This window comes from Armigeres subalbatus, chromosome 2 (assembly GCF_024139115.2).
Source record: "Armigeres subalbatus isolate Guangzhou_Male chromosome 2, GZ_Asu_2, whole genome shotgun sequence".
NCBI classification, from domain to species: Eukaryota; Metazoa; Arthropoda; class Insecta; order Diptera; family Culicidae; genus Armigeres; species Armigeres subalbatus.
The window spans coordinates 289,964,330-289,980,223 of NC_085140.1; the positions used below are offsets into that span (position 1 = coordinate 289,964,330).

At 40.0% G+C, this 15,894-nt stretch overlaps 1 protein-coding gene across 3 annotated transcripts in view; it reads right to left on the minus strand.

Moving 5' to 3' along the window:
* Window positions 1–15,894, minus strand: part of LOC134212382 (protein drumstick) — an 89,369-nt gene that overhangs the window by 15,649 nt on the left and 57,826 nt on the right. For all 3 annotated transcript variants that reach the window (XM_062690166.1, XM_062690164.1, XM_062690165.1), the window contains exon 2: window positions 12,342–12,882. In XM_062690166.1, the coding sequence (XP_062546150.1) occupies window positions 12,342–12,568 (227 nt within the window). In that variant the 5' untranslated portion in view covers window positions 12,569–12,882. The remainder of the gene's footprint in view (window positions 1–12,341; window positions 12,883–15,894) is intronic.

Consider the following 15,894-nt stretch of genomic DNA (forward strand, 5'->3'; position numbering starts at 1 on the left):
TTATCTACACAAAGCATACCGCCTCCGAATATTCATAACCGATTGCATAAGCCGTTACTAATATAAAGCAATTAAAACATTTCAACTAATTACCTTAGCTTTTGATATACGTCACTTTCGAAAATTGTAGACCAAACCGCCCAGTGTTAATCACTCCTCACCTAGCGTCGGAACAGCGACCAGTATCTAGTGGAAAGCATCAAATTACAGTATTCCATTCGGGCTTGATCGGATCGTGAGAAATTTATCGCTCGATAAAAATTAATTCATTATAAACATCAAACTCCTCACGCTTGACTACCCTGGACATAACTTTCGTCAAATCATCGATCCCACAGATCTCACTTCCACGCTAACTGTACTCAACACAACTCAAGCCATTAGCCATCCATCCAACCGATCACCCATTCGGAAAAAGTCCAAAATAAAACCCTATATCAATAAACAATGTTGTTTCAACTCGAGACAACAGTCAGTCTGGACTGTGGACTGCTCGTTTGCCCCTACATAGTAGAGTGGCGAGTCGGTCTCAATTAGACGGATCGATGACTAAACACAGCCCGACCGATCATCGGATCAAGCGAGCAACCAACCAAATCGTCAGGTAGCGTCAAAATGGGATGAGAAAACGACATTCGATCCTTTAAGACCTAACCTGATGTGACTCTCGCGATCACACGATCATAACTTATCAGACTCGTCGCGTAGCCGAAGCAGAAAATAGACACGTTTTATTACTCTATTTCCCTCCCCGATACACACACGGTCGGTCACATTGGTCATGGATCAGCCAGCGCAGAGGTCTACCGCACGTTGTTGCGTTGCGATTCGGAACCATGAAATTGAACCCCCAAGACCGTGGAGAGGAACACCGAAAACATGGCTCATGGCTATTTGAAATTTTAATGAATGAAAAACGCGGAATAGATCGACGACCACCGCGGTGGATGTGATTCGGAAGGTTTCGGCGATGTTATCGCCCGCTTCGGAGGAAGCGCACCTGATCTGTTCGAATTCAGTGGTTCCCACTACGGAGCTCCAACTGAAACTTGGCCTGCTTTTCAAACCAGTGTTAAATATTTTGCACTGAAATATTCGATGATCGAATCAAGAATCAAAATCGTTTTCTCAGTATTTGGAAATATAAAAGTATTGATCTCAAGGTCAACTTTAAATTTCTGTAATTCCAGAATCATCTACATTCCTAATTAGCCTAAGCTTCCAAGCATGACTCGACACCATACCAGCGAGATTTTTCGCACATAGAATACACTTCTCAGAAACTATTCGAACAACCAAACTCAGCGTCAATGTGATCACGATCACGTTTCCGCAAAGGTTCGGAATGTTATCTTTACACACGGCCATTTCAGATTTGTTGACCGATTGCACCCTCGGTCCACATCCCATTCGGCGCGCAAAATAGCCGTTCTTCAAACGACGACGACGGCGACGATGACCACCGATAAACGATAACGGTGGTAGCCCGGTCGCCTTATCGCTCGCCATCTAGTCTAATTGAGCCGTAATATGCCGCCGCCACTGACTGGGACGATGGAGCTTTGCCGTGCCGAAGCTACCGCACTAATTGGAGGGGTCTCATCAACATATCACTTGTCGGACACGAGTTTGCCATCATCATCGTCGTCAGCATCGACAGCGGCATTTACACTAACATATGGGCTGGCAGCGTATCTGCCGCGCGTTTGTTGTTGCAGTACAGTTTTGCGGCTGCCGTTTCCTCTATTGGTGGCTGGTAATCAACCAACTCACTTGTTGTCGCAAAGAAAGTTCAATATTTGTCACTACTTATTTTAAATTGATGCGAAACATTCAGGAGAAGCGTTACTGGAACCACCGATTAAGCCTTTCGGTATTTTTTGTCTTTTAAACCTCTTGAAATTATTATAGCTGATACTATTAATAGCAACCAGGTGCAAATTGATTGATTTGTGCTTAGAGAAAGTCATAAAACTAACTTTGACTCGAATTCCGTTCATGATTCATATCTCATTTTTTAGTACCACAAACCACTCATTATCAATTCTTTTTTCGCATTCCAGACCCTAGAGAAAGAATGACACAAGATAGATGTAATTGGCTGCTCAAAAATGAGAGTTCAGAATTTGAAACACAATGATAGTCATCGTCACAGCCAAAAATGCCACAGGAGCGACGAGTTGTCTTCACTGCTATTTGTCGGATCGTCGATAACGCAAATGACATTAGCTTTTGTCGTGCAACCAAATCGTCATGACGACATCGAAGCACGAAGACTTCATATACTATATTCTTCAAGCGACAAAATCTTATATGGGGGGACGGGGGGTTGAAAAACCCAGTAAAAATGCTTACGTAATTAGTGTACGGCCCCTTAACCAATATAGAAACGGCTGGTATTTCCGGCCATGATCGTAGGGGCTGAAACCAACGAAAGCAACGTCCATTTGCTAGAACTCCACTATAGCAGAACGTTTCTCCTGAGCTTACGATTTGGTATGGATGAGTTTGGCAAAACATTGTCTCTTTTATTGGTTTTCAAGACTATGACGAAAATAAAAACGCAGACGAAAATACCTGCATTAACCCTATTGTTGATAATATTCTAATTTAAAAAAATGATAGCCTTTCGGTACAACTTTGTTGTACGAGAAAGGCAAAAAGTGGTGATTATTTCGTAGCCGGAAAACTCATGAGGTAAAACGCCTTTTAGGAGGCAACTATTGAACACGTCGGCGAATCAGCATTCTGGTATGGATCGTGCGTGGAGACGCGTAGTACATTGTAGTTTAGTTTCACTAGCGTGTTCTGCCTCGCCGAAATGTTTCATCAAAATGAGCAAATTTTCGGTTTTCCCTGCCTTCCTATCTATTATTTTAACACTTTTTTCACCAAACCTACATAATTTTAGGTCTAGTTTTGATACGGAAATCTCAAACACGGTAAATATAAGGGAATACCCAAAAGGCATTTTGCATCGGGGGGTGTTCATAATATCATAATCATAATCATCTACAGAAAAATGTTTTGCCAAACATTCACAAATAATTTTTACATGAAAATAAAAAATCTCTCTCCAAAACTACTCAAATAATTCAGGTTCTCCGAATCCTTACGTAATACTTCCACTAGTATGGAAAAGGTTATAGCAAAGCTTCAGAAAATCTTTTATATGTCTACTTTCCACGGATCATACAAATTTTTGAAAATATATTTGAGCTGTTGTCCACGCTGGGGGAGGGGGTATCTAAATCTGACCAAAACTTGTCCACATGGTATATGAACAGTAAAGTGATTCAATGAATTATTGGCAGTGGCTGATTTTCTACTCGCCGCTTCCATATCCAGGCGCTATCGTAGGTATATGCGCAAATAGCCAGCATGAGTTAACCGCCAGAAATTTGTATGGCGAAAGACATCTAAAGCGGGTTTTCTCAAAATTAGGAACTTTTCATGAAAAACTATTTGGTACCGATTATGAAGGATGGTGTCCGCTACTACACATTCCAAATATTTTTTTGATTAAGGTGCTTAATTTTGAGAAATCGAACCTTAGATGCCTTTCGCCATACTGATTTCAGAAAGTTAACTCCTAATGTGCCGCTGTAAGCACGCTTAAAGAAGCCGATTCATTATTGACTTTTTTCCCCGATGCTTAAACGATTGCATTTGCCATTTTAATAATCCTCCCATTTTTAGTAATTTTGGATGTAATTTGATTGTGCAAACGTCATATAGTTTGTATAGAAATTACTGTGAAAATCGACCCTTATGTGAAAGACAGTTCCGTGAGGTGGCCTATAAATTATTTAAATATAATCACATTGACTACATAGAATACTTTCCAAGGTGCAGTTGTTGTTGCGAAGCGATTTGTCGTTTAGAAACAAAGTTATGAAGAAAACAAAAATGCTCATTATTGATATTGATGTTATTCTCTTACGTGTTAAATTGAATTTTCCACAATTCAGTATTTTCTTAAAAACTTTTCTTGCAAGCATCAAATCGTTTCCTTGTAGATCCTATGTTGCCGATGTACTCATATGTTTTTAGAGCTTGATCGAAAGCGTTGAGGAACAGTTTTCCATCAGTGTTACTAATGAACAGCCCCCTGGTTGATTGCTAAATTGAATGGGACAGTACCGTGAAGGACCGTAATTCATCCACTTCGTGAGATATCAATAAATTAAAAAGGGTTCAAGGGAATTAATTTATAAATCATTTATCTTCTCCTTGGCAAATGAGCCTATCAAATAAACGAAAGATTAAAAAAAATATCTTCTCCTGATATTATACTTGATAGTGAGCTCTCATGCCATTGAAATGGAAAGTAGGCTCTGAAATTAAAAGCGAAAAATGATTGTGTTTTTTGTTGTTTGTCGTGCCTTTTTTTGTTCGAAAAGCGATTTCTCTTCAAAAAAAATCATGAGGGAGCATCCTGTGCTCCTGAGATTGAGTGAGCATTACGAACCCTGCCTATTTGAATTTGATTCGTATTTTCTTGAGACATTTTTGTGCACTGAAGTACTTAGGTGTAAGTACGGATTTCGATGCACCACTAGTTTGTATTGAGATCCCTGTTTTCACTGCATTGACTTTGAAATATTTGTATTCTAAAAACGATTAGATTAAACCCTCCAGTTGTAAACAATAGAAAATACAAAATTTTGACTGTAACTGGCCGATGAATGTTTCAAGAAATTGTTCAAGCTGTTACGTCTCTTCGTCTGCGGTTCAAGGCTGATCAACCAAGCGTGTGCCGGGGTGGCTGGCCCAGAAATAGAAATTTCAATTCCCCTGCTATGCCTTCGAAGCCTACTGTATTTCTGAAATCCAAGCTGTGACGCAAGGGGGTTCGTGCGGTTAGCAACGTCAATCGTCTAGACGCAAGTTGCTATGGAGTGTGGGTTCAATTCCCGCCCCGGTAAGGAGGAAACTTTTCGTGATCGAAAAAATCTCCACTGGTCCACTGAGTGTTATGTGTCCGTTGTCTCCTGCTAGGTGTTAAGTGTTCAGTCTGTAAGACCTTTGGTCGAAGACGGTGTTCCTGTCTTTTTTTTTTAATACAGGCATTCAAATATCTGCATTATGTCGGGCAGTCAAGCCGCTTTGAATGTCTTGAAGTCAACGACATGCACTTGAGAACACGTCTGGTGTGTAAATTTCTTCAAAGATTTGTTTTGTTGTAATCTCTTCCGTAGTAACATTTTGGTTTCATTTTGGTTTCATAGCACTCTTGAAGAGTAAATTATGGTCTTGAAGAGCGATTTAAAACTTAATATGTTACTTGGGTTAATATCCGGTTGCTGTCCACCGTGAAATTTACGATTCGTGTCGTTCCAGGACATGGATAAAAGAGACTCGGACATTGACATCTTATACCATTGCCCAGCAATTTTCAATAAAATAATAAAGCTCTTTAACGAAGTGCTAGTAGAACTTTATGAAGTTCGAACAACAACATCCAATTTGGTGGTGCAGCTTATTATAAATGTTCCTATTACTAGATTGGAAAATGGCTACCAATATCTTCATCCATCACAACCATCAAAAAATTATCGCAGTGATAATGAAACCCAATACGGATAAAATGAACGAGGTGGAAATCCATTGAAAATCAAACTCTAGAGATCCGTATCTTCTAAAGCACAAGGAATTTCTTCGACGAATCGTTCAATTTGATGGATGTCCAAGAGGGTCAGGGGCATGCATAAATGGCGTGCTTTTCAACGATTTATTCCCGGGCAGGAGCCATGAACATAATAACAGAACATGGTATGGAATTGATTGATATAAGAGATAAAATAACAGGAAAAAATATCAAAAATTTGCACCAAAATATCATTTTAATATCTAGATATGCTATGGATACGAGCAAACTACTTCTTCTTCTTCTTCTTCTTATTGGCATTACATCCCCACACTGGGACATAGCCGCCTCGCAGCTTAGTGTTCATTAAGCACTTCCACAGTTATTAACTGCGAGGTTTCTAAGCCAGGTTACCATTTTTGCATTTTTATGCCCAGGGAAGTCGAGACAATTTCCAATCCGAAAATTGCCTAGACCGGCACCGGGAATCGAACCCAGCCACCCTCAGCATGGTCTTGCTTTGTAGCTGCGCGTCTTACCGCACGGCTAAGGAGGGCCCCTCCGAGCAAACTAATGGCACATGAAGTTGATCATGATACTTTGGTGAAAAATATTGATATTGTCGTCTGATCTTCTATCTCTTATATCAATCATGTCCATATCTCATTTTGCTATTAAATCAACATTTGAAATTTTTGAGCTATTTCCTTCTACTCGGGTTTCAAGGCTGAATTTTGTGCAAATTTTCTAGGGTACTAGGGTAAATGCTCAACATTTTCGAATATTTGACTAATTTCAGGTCAACTTCCTAAAGAAACCATGTGTTTTGGCACTTTAATAATAAAAAAAACCCAAAGTCAAAAAAAATCAAAAAGAAAAAGTAAAAGTTTGTTTCTTGTCCGGTCGTGTTTCTCAAGTCAGCGGATTGACCGGTCGTCGAAGTTTAGTTTTGCTTTGTGCGGAAGGCAAAACGATCGGCTGGTCGTCGTAATTTTGTTCTGCTTTGCGCGAGTGAGTGAATAAATCAGAAAGTGAAAGTTTCAGACAGCGAGAGTGTTATTTCCCATCCCATAGATCGCATCACTTACCGAAGTGAATCCAGATAAATTATCCTTTGTAACTAAAACGATATCCTATCCCAAGACAATCGTGGAGATGCAGAGGTGTTCTCGGTCTCTAGTAGCAACGAGAGTCGGACTAACAATCCTTCCCTTCCTATATGACCGTAAGGACGTGGCCAGCGCCGTTATTGACTTTTGATATTTGAGCTCCCGAAACGTGTACATTGAGAATGGGTAGCTAGTCCCAAGGCCCATTTATTGTGTTCTCTGTACAATTTCGCAAGTTCTAGTCAATCACGAAGTAGCAACTACGAATTGTGCGGTCATAATGCTCATGCTCATGTTCAAAAACCCAAAGTAAAGAAAAATAAAAAAATTACTGAAAACTTATATTGAACTGATATAATTTAAATTTTGGAAGAGCATCAAGTACTGGTTTGATTTTATGTTTTTGATTTTTAAAATAGTTAGAGGCTTCAAAAACTCTGGGATCTTGAGATATCAATATGAGATATGAGATATCAATTGTAACTCTCGATGACGTCCACACGTCTGGAGAGTGGACGTCCTCACGTCCCAAACTAGCTCACCTCGTAGGTAATGGGTCTCAGGGTCGGCAATCAACCTGCTTTAGGGTACACACGTACGAATCGACTCAGAAGCGGACTTTAATAGTCAGGACCAACCACTTGCATGCATAGGACGACTTCCAACAAAGAAAAATAAGAGTGAGATACATTTTAATTTCTTTTATTTATTTTTTTTTTTCATTTTTAAATTAGGGTTAGTGGGTTAGGGTTAGTTTATGTTGCGGCCGATCGGAGAAGTTGGGGCCCTTACGGTGTCATGCGCAGAACGTAGTCCAAACATACCTTGAGCACTTGTCGGTGTTGCCCCGACTGCTTGCATGGCGATATCGTTGGGTCGCCTGGACTCGATCCGTATCCCACACCGGCCTTGGGATTCAACGATGCTGGAGATTCGTCTAGGTTTTTCACGTGGCTTCCGAGATGCTGTAGAGTTGGTCGTCGGAGATCCTGGTCCCGTTCGTTAGCGTCAGGAAAAAGCTCAATGAATCCTCGTGGTATTGGCGTGGACCTGATGGGAATGCGAGGCGATTCCTTCTTCACCGGACTTGCTTGGACCTTCGGACCGGTTCACGGGTGCTTCCGTACGACTGCTGGAGGGGAATGGTGATTGTATTTCCGTGGTTTCCGTCAGTAACCTTGCGATATAGGCATCGCGGGCGGTTTGGGTTCTCACGTCGGTTTTGCTCTACGGAAAACTCTCAACACGTTGTCGATGGGATTTTCAATTTAGCCTTCCCCTGGGGTACACGGAACAACAATGATTTCCGCGTGCACCTTCAGCTGCTGTTATAAGTTTGCCGGCACAACGACAATGGCGGCGGCTATCGATAACCCTTCAGTATACACAGTCAGTTTTAATTCTGCAGCTCGGAAAAATTCCGCACAGCCGTCTGCCCAGCAAAATAAAACCTGATATCCCGGCAACAAAAATGACGTTTGTTAGCTGATTTTTGGCAAATTATTTGCTGATTTTCTTTGACAGAAAACTCGTCAAAAACATGTTTGCTGGGGCACGGCTGTGCGAAACTCGGTAAAAGTTTAACATTTTGCTGAGATCCCGGTAAAAACAATTAAGTGTGTATACGGAACGCGAAGGAGGGGAGACTGGCTTCTAACGGTGATCGCTTTTAGGATCTTTCCCTGCGGCCTTCGTCAATACACGTCTCCGGTTTTCACAGCAGGCTCGACTACTGCAGCGGAAAAGCGGTCACTTCACGGAGTTGGTATCGATTTAAAAAAAAAACTGGCAATTACACACGTCTCGCTGACTGATTAACTGGCCTCTCTTATAGTTCACAGCCTACTGATGCCGATGCGAAGATTCTCTTTCGCAGCTTCATTCTCTCTTTTCTTCGCCGCTGGATCTCGGGTTGCCTCCGCGATATTTCGCTCATAGGAGGCGAGTTGCCGTTTGGTAGCGTTAGTAATCTTGAGAATAAGGTAGAATAATCTTATAACGATAAATGATCTGTACTATTATTCTACCCAGTTTGCTACTACATGCATAGTTTCACAATTCTATATTTGATAAGTATTATTAGTCTGGTTAATGTCGTGCAAGCAAGGGTGGACTACTAAATTGTTATCGTATTCGGTAACACAATGGATCTGACGACGTCAACAAATTGTGGGAGAATATCCACGAAGCAATGATGAGGATGGTGCCAGTGAGTGACGGACGAGAAAAATACTGCCAGGAGTCAAATGTTAGTGTCTTGCACCCGTTGCAATAGACAACGGCACAGTGCAACAAGGACAAATGAGAAACGAATTCACCGCAGAATGAAACGGTAGCACGAAGAGAGTGTGATAGCTGAAACGCAGGAGAACATGGATAGAAACGATATGCGGCGGTTTCACGCGACAGTCAATGGTGCGCGGCAAAGGACTGCGCCAGTCAGTGCCCACCATGTTCAAGGAGTGAAAGGAGTAACTACTTAGAAGATTTCTAGGAACTTTTTTCAAATGGGCGTACATGATTCTGACCTTGATTTTTGGAACGGCGACTATGCTCTTCAATAATACTATTTTGTTGAACTTATGTGCCTAACAGAAAGAATAGATTCCAATCTATCTGGTAGTAACGTTCTGAATTGAGAGAATACTAACCGTTTCAAATTTCAAGGTCAAATACAGTTACGCCTATTTGAAAAAAGTTCCTAGATTTGTTGATCGGTGAAAACGAAGGTGTATTAAGAAGCAGATATATAGTCGGCGGTGGTCAACTGTGGAACCGGATGAGGTACAAAAGGATCTAAATGAGCTGAAAAATAGATGAGTTGCTGGGAAGGTCGAGATCAAGCTTCTCAAACTTAAGAGTGAGCAGCTGCATCAATCGATCCACCACATTATTTAAAAAAAAAAAAGGGCGAATATCATATGCCCAATCTAAAAAAATGTCAGACTAGTGTGCACCAATTACAGAAGGAACTCGGCGTACAGAATTCTGTCGCGTATTCTGTTTAGCAAACTGAGACCGCTTGGTGGTCGGCGAATACCAGGCAGGTTTTCGTGAGGGCCGATCAACGACGGATCAGATGTTTAGCCTGCGGATGATCTTAGATATATTCCGAGATTACAACCGGCAGACTCACCATCTGTTTATTGATTCCAAAGCAGCCTACGATTCAGTGAAAAGTAATTGGCTGTGGCATATAATGTCTGCACATGGTGTTCCGGCAAAACTGATTCTACTGATACGTGCAACGCTTGATGGCTCGAAATCAAGTATTCGGATTGTGGACGAAGGATTAACCGCTCAGTCGAGCTCATCTGTATATGGATGCCACATACAGATGTGCTCGACATGCAGTTAGCGAATATCGGAAGAAAAAATAGCCAATAACAATATTTAACAGAGAACCGGAAAGAAGCCTAAACCCTTAGAGGAAACTAGATGCACATCACCCACGACCGACAATTATGGAACTCTGCATTACGCCAGCAAAAAGTTCAAGTGATGCCAGTATTATTTTCAAGATTTCATACATTTTCATACGTTGCCATTTCTACAGTTTTTCACTCCGCCGGTCTCTGGTTATAGGGTTGCTAATACAAACTGAAATGACAGCTACGCAACAGAAACCCGAAAACATGAACTACTTGCGAGTGAGGGACTATTGATTGAAATCGCGTTTAAAATGCTGCATGAATGTTGCAATAATCCTAATGCATTTTCTTTTATCTGTGGTCAGCTTATGGCAGTTCACTAGTTTTATCAAGCTTTGTTATGTGCTAAGACGCAAATAGAGATGTCGCAAATTAATCGATTACTTCGATTAATCGATTCATCGTTGTGATAATCGATTAATTTTGAATCGATTATTACCCAACGATAAATCGATTCAATAATCGAGAGGAATCGTGAGTAATCGATTAGTTACTAATCGATTAATCAGAATTTTACGACATCATAAGGATGTCGAAAATTAATTGATTATTTCGATTAATCGATTCATTGTTGTGATAATCGATTAATTTTGAATCGATTACTATACAATGATTAATCAATTCAATAATCGACAAGAATCAAGAGTAATCGATTAGTAACTAATCGATTAATCGTGATTTTACGACATCTCTAGACGCAAAGTTATGCTCCAGAAAAAAAAACTTGGGCTTCACTCCACTTGTATGCTATGATGCTATACAACATGTCACAGGCTTCCTGCTGTACGGCATTGTGGTAAGTTCATCCAAATAGATGGACGCATCGTTATTGCAGGAGCATATCGTTAAAACTTAAAAGCAAAACACCCGAGCATATGGTTGGTTGATCCGCCAATTCTGCATTCTGAATTTCTCTAACTTAACAAAACAACGGCATGAATGAGAAAATTTACGAAGAAATTACAAAATGTTTAAGTTACAACTTATTTTTCGAGGCAATGTGGCTTGAATGATCTGGTAGGGGATCTGGTAGAGGATTTTAATTTGTTCAAATTGTAATCCGATCTGTTTCCTTGTTGATTAAAAGAAAGGAACTTTCTGGATCATGATGTTCGCACTATATTCTACCAGGGAAAGCATCAAAATTTAGAAAGCTTCTTTTGTGAGGAAAATGGATTTCTTTTTGCCGGTCTCGGCAAGCCGTACTCATTACTGCCAAAATAATGCTGCAGACTATTCAATCAATTGTGTAGATTATTCGACCTCAATGTTAAACAATTATTTGCTTGTGTAGGATAAAGACAAACAATCAGCTGTGCAATCTACGCATTGAAGACGGTGTTCAAATCGCTAAACATCCACTTTCTCCACATACCCCAGTTCCTATGCCTGCATGTTGTTGAATTTTTAGTGACTTCCAACTAGTGGAGGTGGCGTCTACATGCAAGTTTTTGAAACGGACTTGCGTGGAACATTATTAAATTAAATTTACTGAACTTAAATTCAAGGAAAACCGAATAGAAAACAATTGTAACGTGTAAATCTGATGAAAAATCATTAATTTAGATGTGCGTGTACTGTTTCGGGTATTGATTGACCTTAAATTATATTTATATACTATATGACAGTCCTTCGGAAAATATCAATATCTTCAAATTTACGGTATTCATCTAGCTATATCTCAAAATTTGGACGTGTTAGAATATATCTGAGGATTCAGCGAGAAAAAATCTACTGAAGACACATCAATTGGTTCTGAGGACCCACAAAAGATTAAGTTTTGTTGTCCTGTATAATCGATATGAATGAAACGAGATACATTTTTTAAGGGAAAGGTTCAAAGCAAAAAAATATTGGTTCAGTTTAAAACTAAATTCAATAAAAAGCTTAAGTATTTGGATGTATTGAATTTTCTTCTTTTTCTTTACTAATGTGTTTTTTTAATCTATAGATTAAGTTCAACACCGCGGTTGTATTGAAGAATTAAACTGAAATAATCATCCTTGAAAATTTCGTGACAATCGGTTGACTTTTTTTTTTTGGTGAGTAGTTCTAAGTGGTGCATCCTTTTGACTTATTCATGGGAAAAACCTTCTTGTAAGTAATATAATTGTTTGCTCACTACTCGAATTAAAATTTTCAATATTCCAATATATTCCCCTTTAAATTTTCGATTTCAATCAATTATTTAAAAAATTAAAAGTTACTTACCTTTGCGAGCGGATATTTTCCTGCCGTTTGTAGTACTTGCCGCACACCTCGCACGAGAACGTCACCTCCGGGCTCTTGTGGGTGCGCTCGTGGATCATCAGATTGTACGGCTTGGTGAACCGGCGCTGGCAGTACTTGCACACGAACTCGCACTTTGGCCGCATCTTGGGACGGAAGTCGCCCCTACCGTGGTTGTCGTTGTCAATTCGTAGCGTGGCGAGATACATTGTGACGGATGGTGGGGCGGGTTCGGTTCGTTTCCGGGTTTAGGTGTTTCGGTGGGTTTATCGAGTTAATTTTTTGACTTGGGATGTTTTTGTTTTTAATGGGAAGTGATTTTTGAATTTTGTTTTGTTTGGTTTATTTTGGAAAAAAAAATCACCGGCTGTGATGTGTTTATTGTTTGGCAAATTTTGTTCGAGGCGAAAATGAGTGTGTGCTGACGATGGTTTATGGTCTGCTTACTTCGGATTTAGTCACCACTCACTCGTAAGGGGAGATCCTACACAATCCGCGGCGGCTGGGAACCGAAAAATTATTCCTGCAACGAAAGGAACGAGACGGATAGGATGAGAAACGAGCCATCAGCGCGATCGTGTTGTTGTTTTATCTAAATTGCTGAAATTACTTCGCGCGACTTGGCAGCGCGCCGCCAAATGATGGTTGGAGTAAATTATAAAGTATAAATATTTATTCGAAATCAGTACTAGAAGACGCGTGAACTTGGCCCACCGACCGAGAGACTGGCTGGAACTGGGAAGTGTCTGTGTTCCCACACGTTGTTGTTGTCGCCTTCATAACTGTGGGTCACAGAATCAAACCAAGCGGCAACGATTGACAAGTAGGTATAAAAAACCGCAGAATGATTTTAATTTAATTATGCAGATAGTATGATTGGCAGCTTAACAGGTTGGCGATTTGTCCTTAATTCTACAGAAAGTAAAGAAAATGTTGCATTTATATTTTTTGTAACAAACATAATCATGTATAATTCATTTTCAATGACAATTCAATGCTTCTAAACTGGAATTAAAATAACGTCAGGTGATTATTTTCTGCCAAATTGTTCACGTTATTGCAAAAGTAACCAAGAAACAAATAACTTTTCCGCGGACGATCATTTTCTTACTGTGCTCAATATGAGCCCAATCGTTTATTGTAAAAATAAAAATAAGCGATTTGGCGATCCTTGATATAGATTTTGAACTATCCTTCGTTGGCTGTCAAGTGAAGAACTGTACTACGCCACAGTATGCAAATAAAAATAAAGTCCTTAAAAGATTATACGATAAGTTTTCAAAGTCATTAAACACGATTATCATACAACCATTGACCACATTTTTTGCTCGATTAAAACCTTTCAATAAAATCCGACATCGACTATTCCCGTCAAATTTGCATCTCTGTGACCCACAGTGTGTCGTAGCCGTCGTCGCGGTTGAATGCGTCACTGCCATTCGCCGAGTGTGGAGCTATTTTGCGGGACAAAAGAAGCGCAAAAACCAAGAGGGCGAGGGCCATAATCGACATCGTTCGACGCTCTTTTATGAAAGATCATTTGGGTGAATGGCGGAGCAACAGTGCGGTTGGTGACGACGACGTGCGCGACTAAATGCGGTGATGATGCGGCGATGTATGATCCATCAGCTTTGTGGGCTGAATCATGGGAAAGTTGCATCAGTTGAAATTTTTTCGGAGTGATACATTTGAGCTACGATGAGTTACATCCTTAGCTTTCACCAGCATGTGGTTGTGACACATTATTGGGAAAAGTCCTTGCACTGAATTGTCGAATAGATCCAATTCGCTTAAAAGCATAAACCTCAAGAAGTCAAGAAACAAAAGCAGACAATCAGCAAAAAATATTTGTTCGACTATGCTCCGTTACAGCGTGTACAGAAATAAAGATATTATTAGAAATGGAAAGGCTTTTTGATGATCAAATTCGTAGGATCTTTGCCACTAGCTGTTTCGACAATATCAAATGTTTTGCCCTAACTCCCATGCCATACATCTTGAAAAGGAAACCTTGATAATAATAGAATGACATCTGCTGAAGTTATGATTTCCCTTAGCTCTAATCTTGATAACTATCTGATACGGAAGTAGAGATTCTTCACTTATAGATTGAGTGGATTCACATTCGGATTTTATTTCAGCTAATGAATATCAGGAGTCAAACTGAGTATAATTCTACTATCAGATACGGATATTCGAATCATGAACGTCGTTAATGGTAGCAGCCACTGGCTTAAATACCATTTCTGAATGTGCAGAATTTTATATCCGAAGAGTTTATGTTCAACATAGGGTGGTCTAACCGGTAATACCGAAACCGGTAATACCGGTATTACCGGCCAATTTTGAGTACCGAAAATACCGGTTTTAGAGTTCGAAAATACCGTTATTTTCGGTATTTCAAATTTCGCTGTTGGTATAATATAGTTTTCAGTTAAGCTAAAGATTCACCGTGCCACAAGCACTTACATTAATTGAATGCGCGCATGAATGAACATTTGCGCAAATAACCATCATTGACGACGTTCACGCTACTGCAAAAACCGATCATCAATGTCATTAATCACACGTGTTGCTCCTATGGCCATATGTCAAATTGCCAATGACTGACTCTTCAATGAAATTGTGAAAACGGTAAGTGCCGTAGTAGTTCTCTCCCGGAGATCATATGTGAAAAATGATTTGCTGCAAAAATATTTCCGTTCTGAATTCGGATAAGAACTTGTACTGGTGGCTGACACCAAGCCACGCTAGAATAGCATGAGTTTCAGGGACCGTTCAAAAACTTTGATCATTTTAAGCTGCAATCCAAACTTATCTTCTGTGGTTATGATTCAGGTTTTCGGTAGGTGAAATAGTTCAAGCTCTCGAACCTGTTCAAGCTGCTGTGGAACTACTCTGCCGACGTAGCAATTATCAAGTAAAGCCACAGAAATTGGCGCCGTTGCGATGCTCTCCACGAACGAATCCAAGAGACGATCAGAATACGCTGATTTGTTTGCTTTTCTGAATTATGCTGCCGAAAAATAATTGATCAGATATGATTTTGGCATTTTCTTCAAGACATCCAGCTTTGATTAAACAATTGGATGAGATTTTGAAGCGTCTAATTATTCGTGTATCAGAGCAGAATGCATAGGCTTAGAAGATACTTCTATTGACGATTTTTCTAGTAAGAAAATTATGTTGAACTTTTTAGTGGAATGTCTTCACTTGTCTTAAGTGGTGGAAATAAATGGGATTGTACAAACTCGTCTTATGACAAGTGGATTTTTCTGGTTTATCGGCAAAAGAATAGCTCGTAAAGAGACCCCAGCAGAGCAAAATACTTGCTTTGCTGATGGCAATTACGTTAATGCCAGGAATCAGGATTCTTGCAAGCAAATTGTAAAGAATTCTCTTACTATGAATCTAAAGGGATTAATGGCAAGTACTTGAGATTAATTTCGAACCATTCATCAAACTTTGGTTGAACCAGAGAGGGCATTCTCAGCAGCTAACATTGTCAACAAAATCCGATGCGGATTAGGAGATG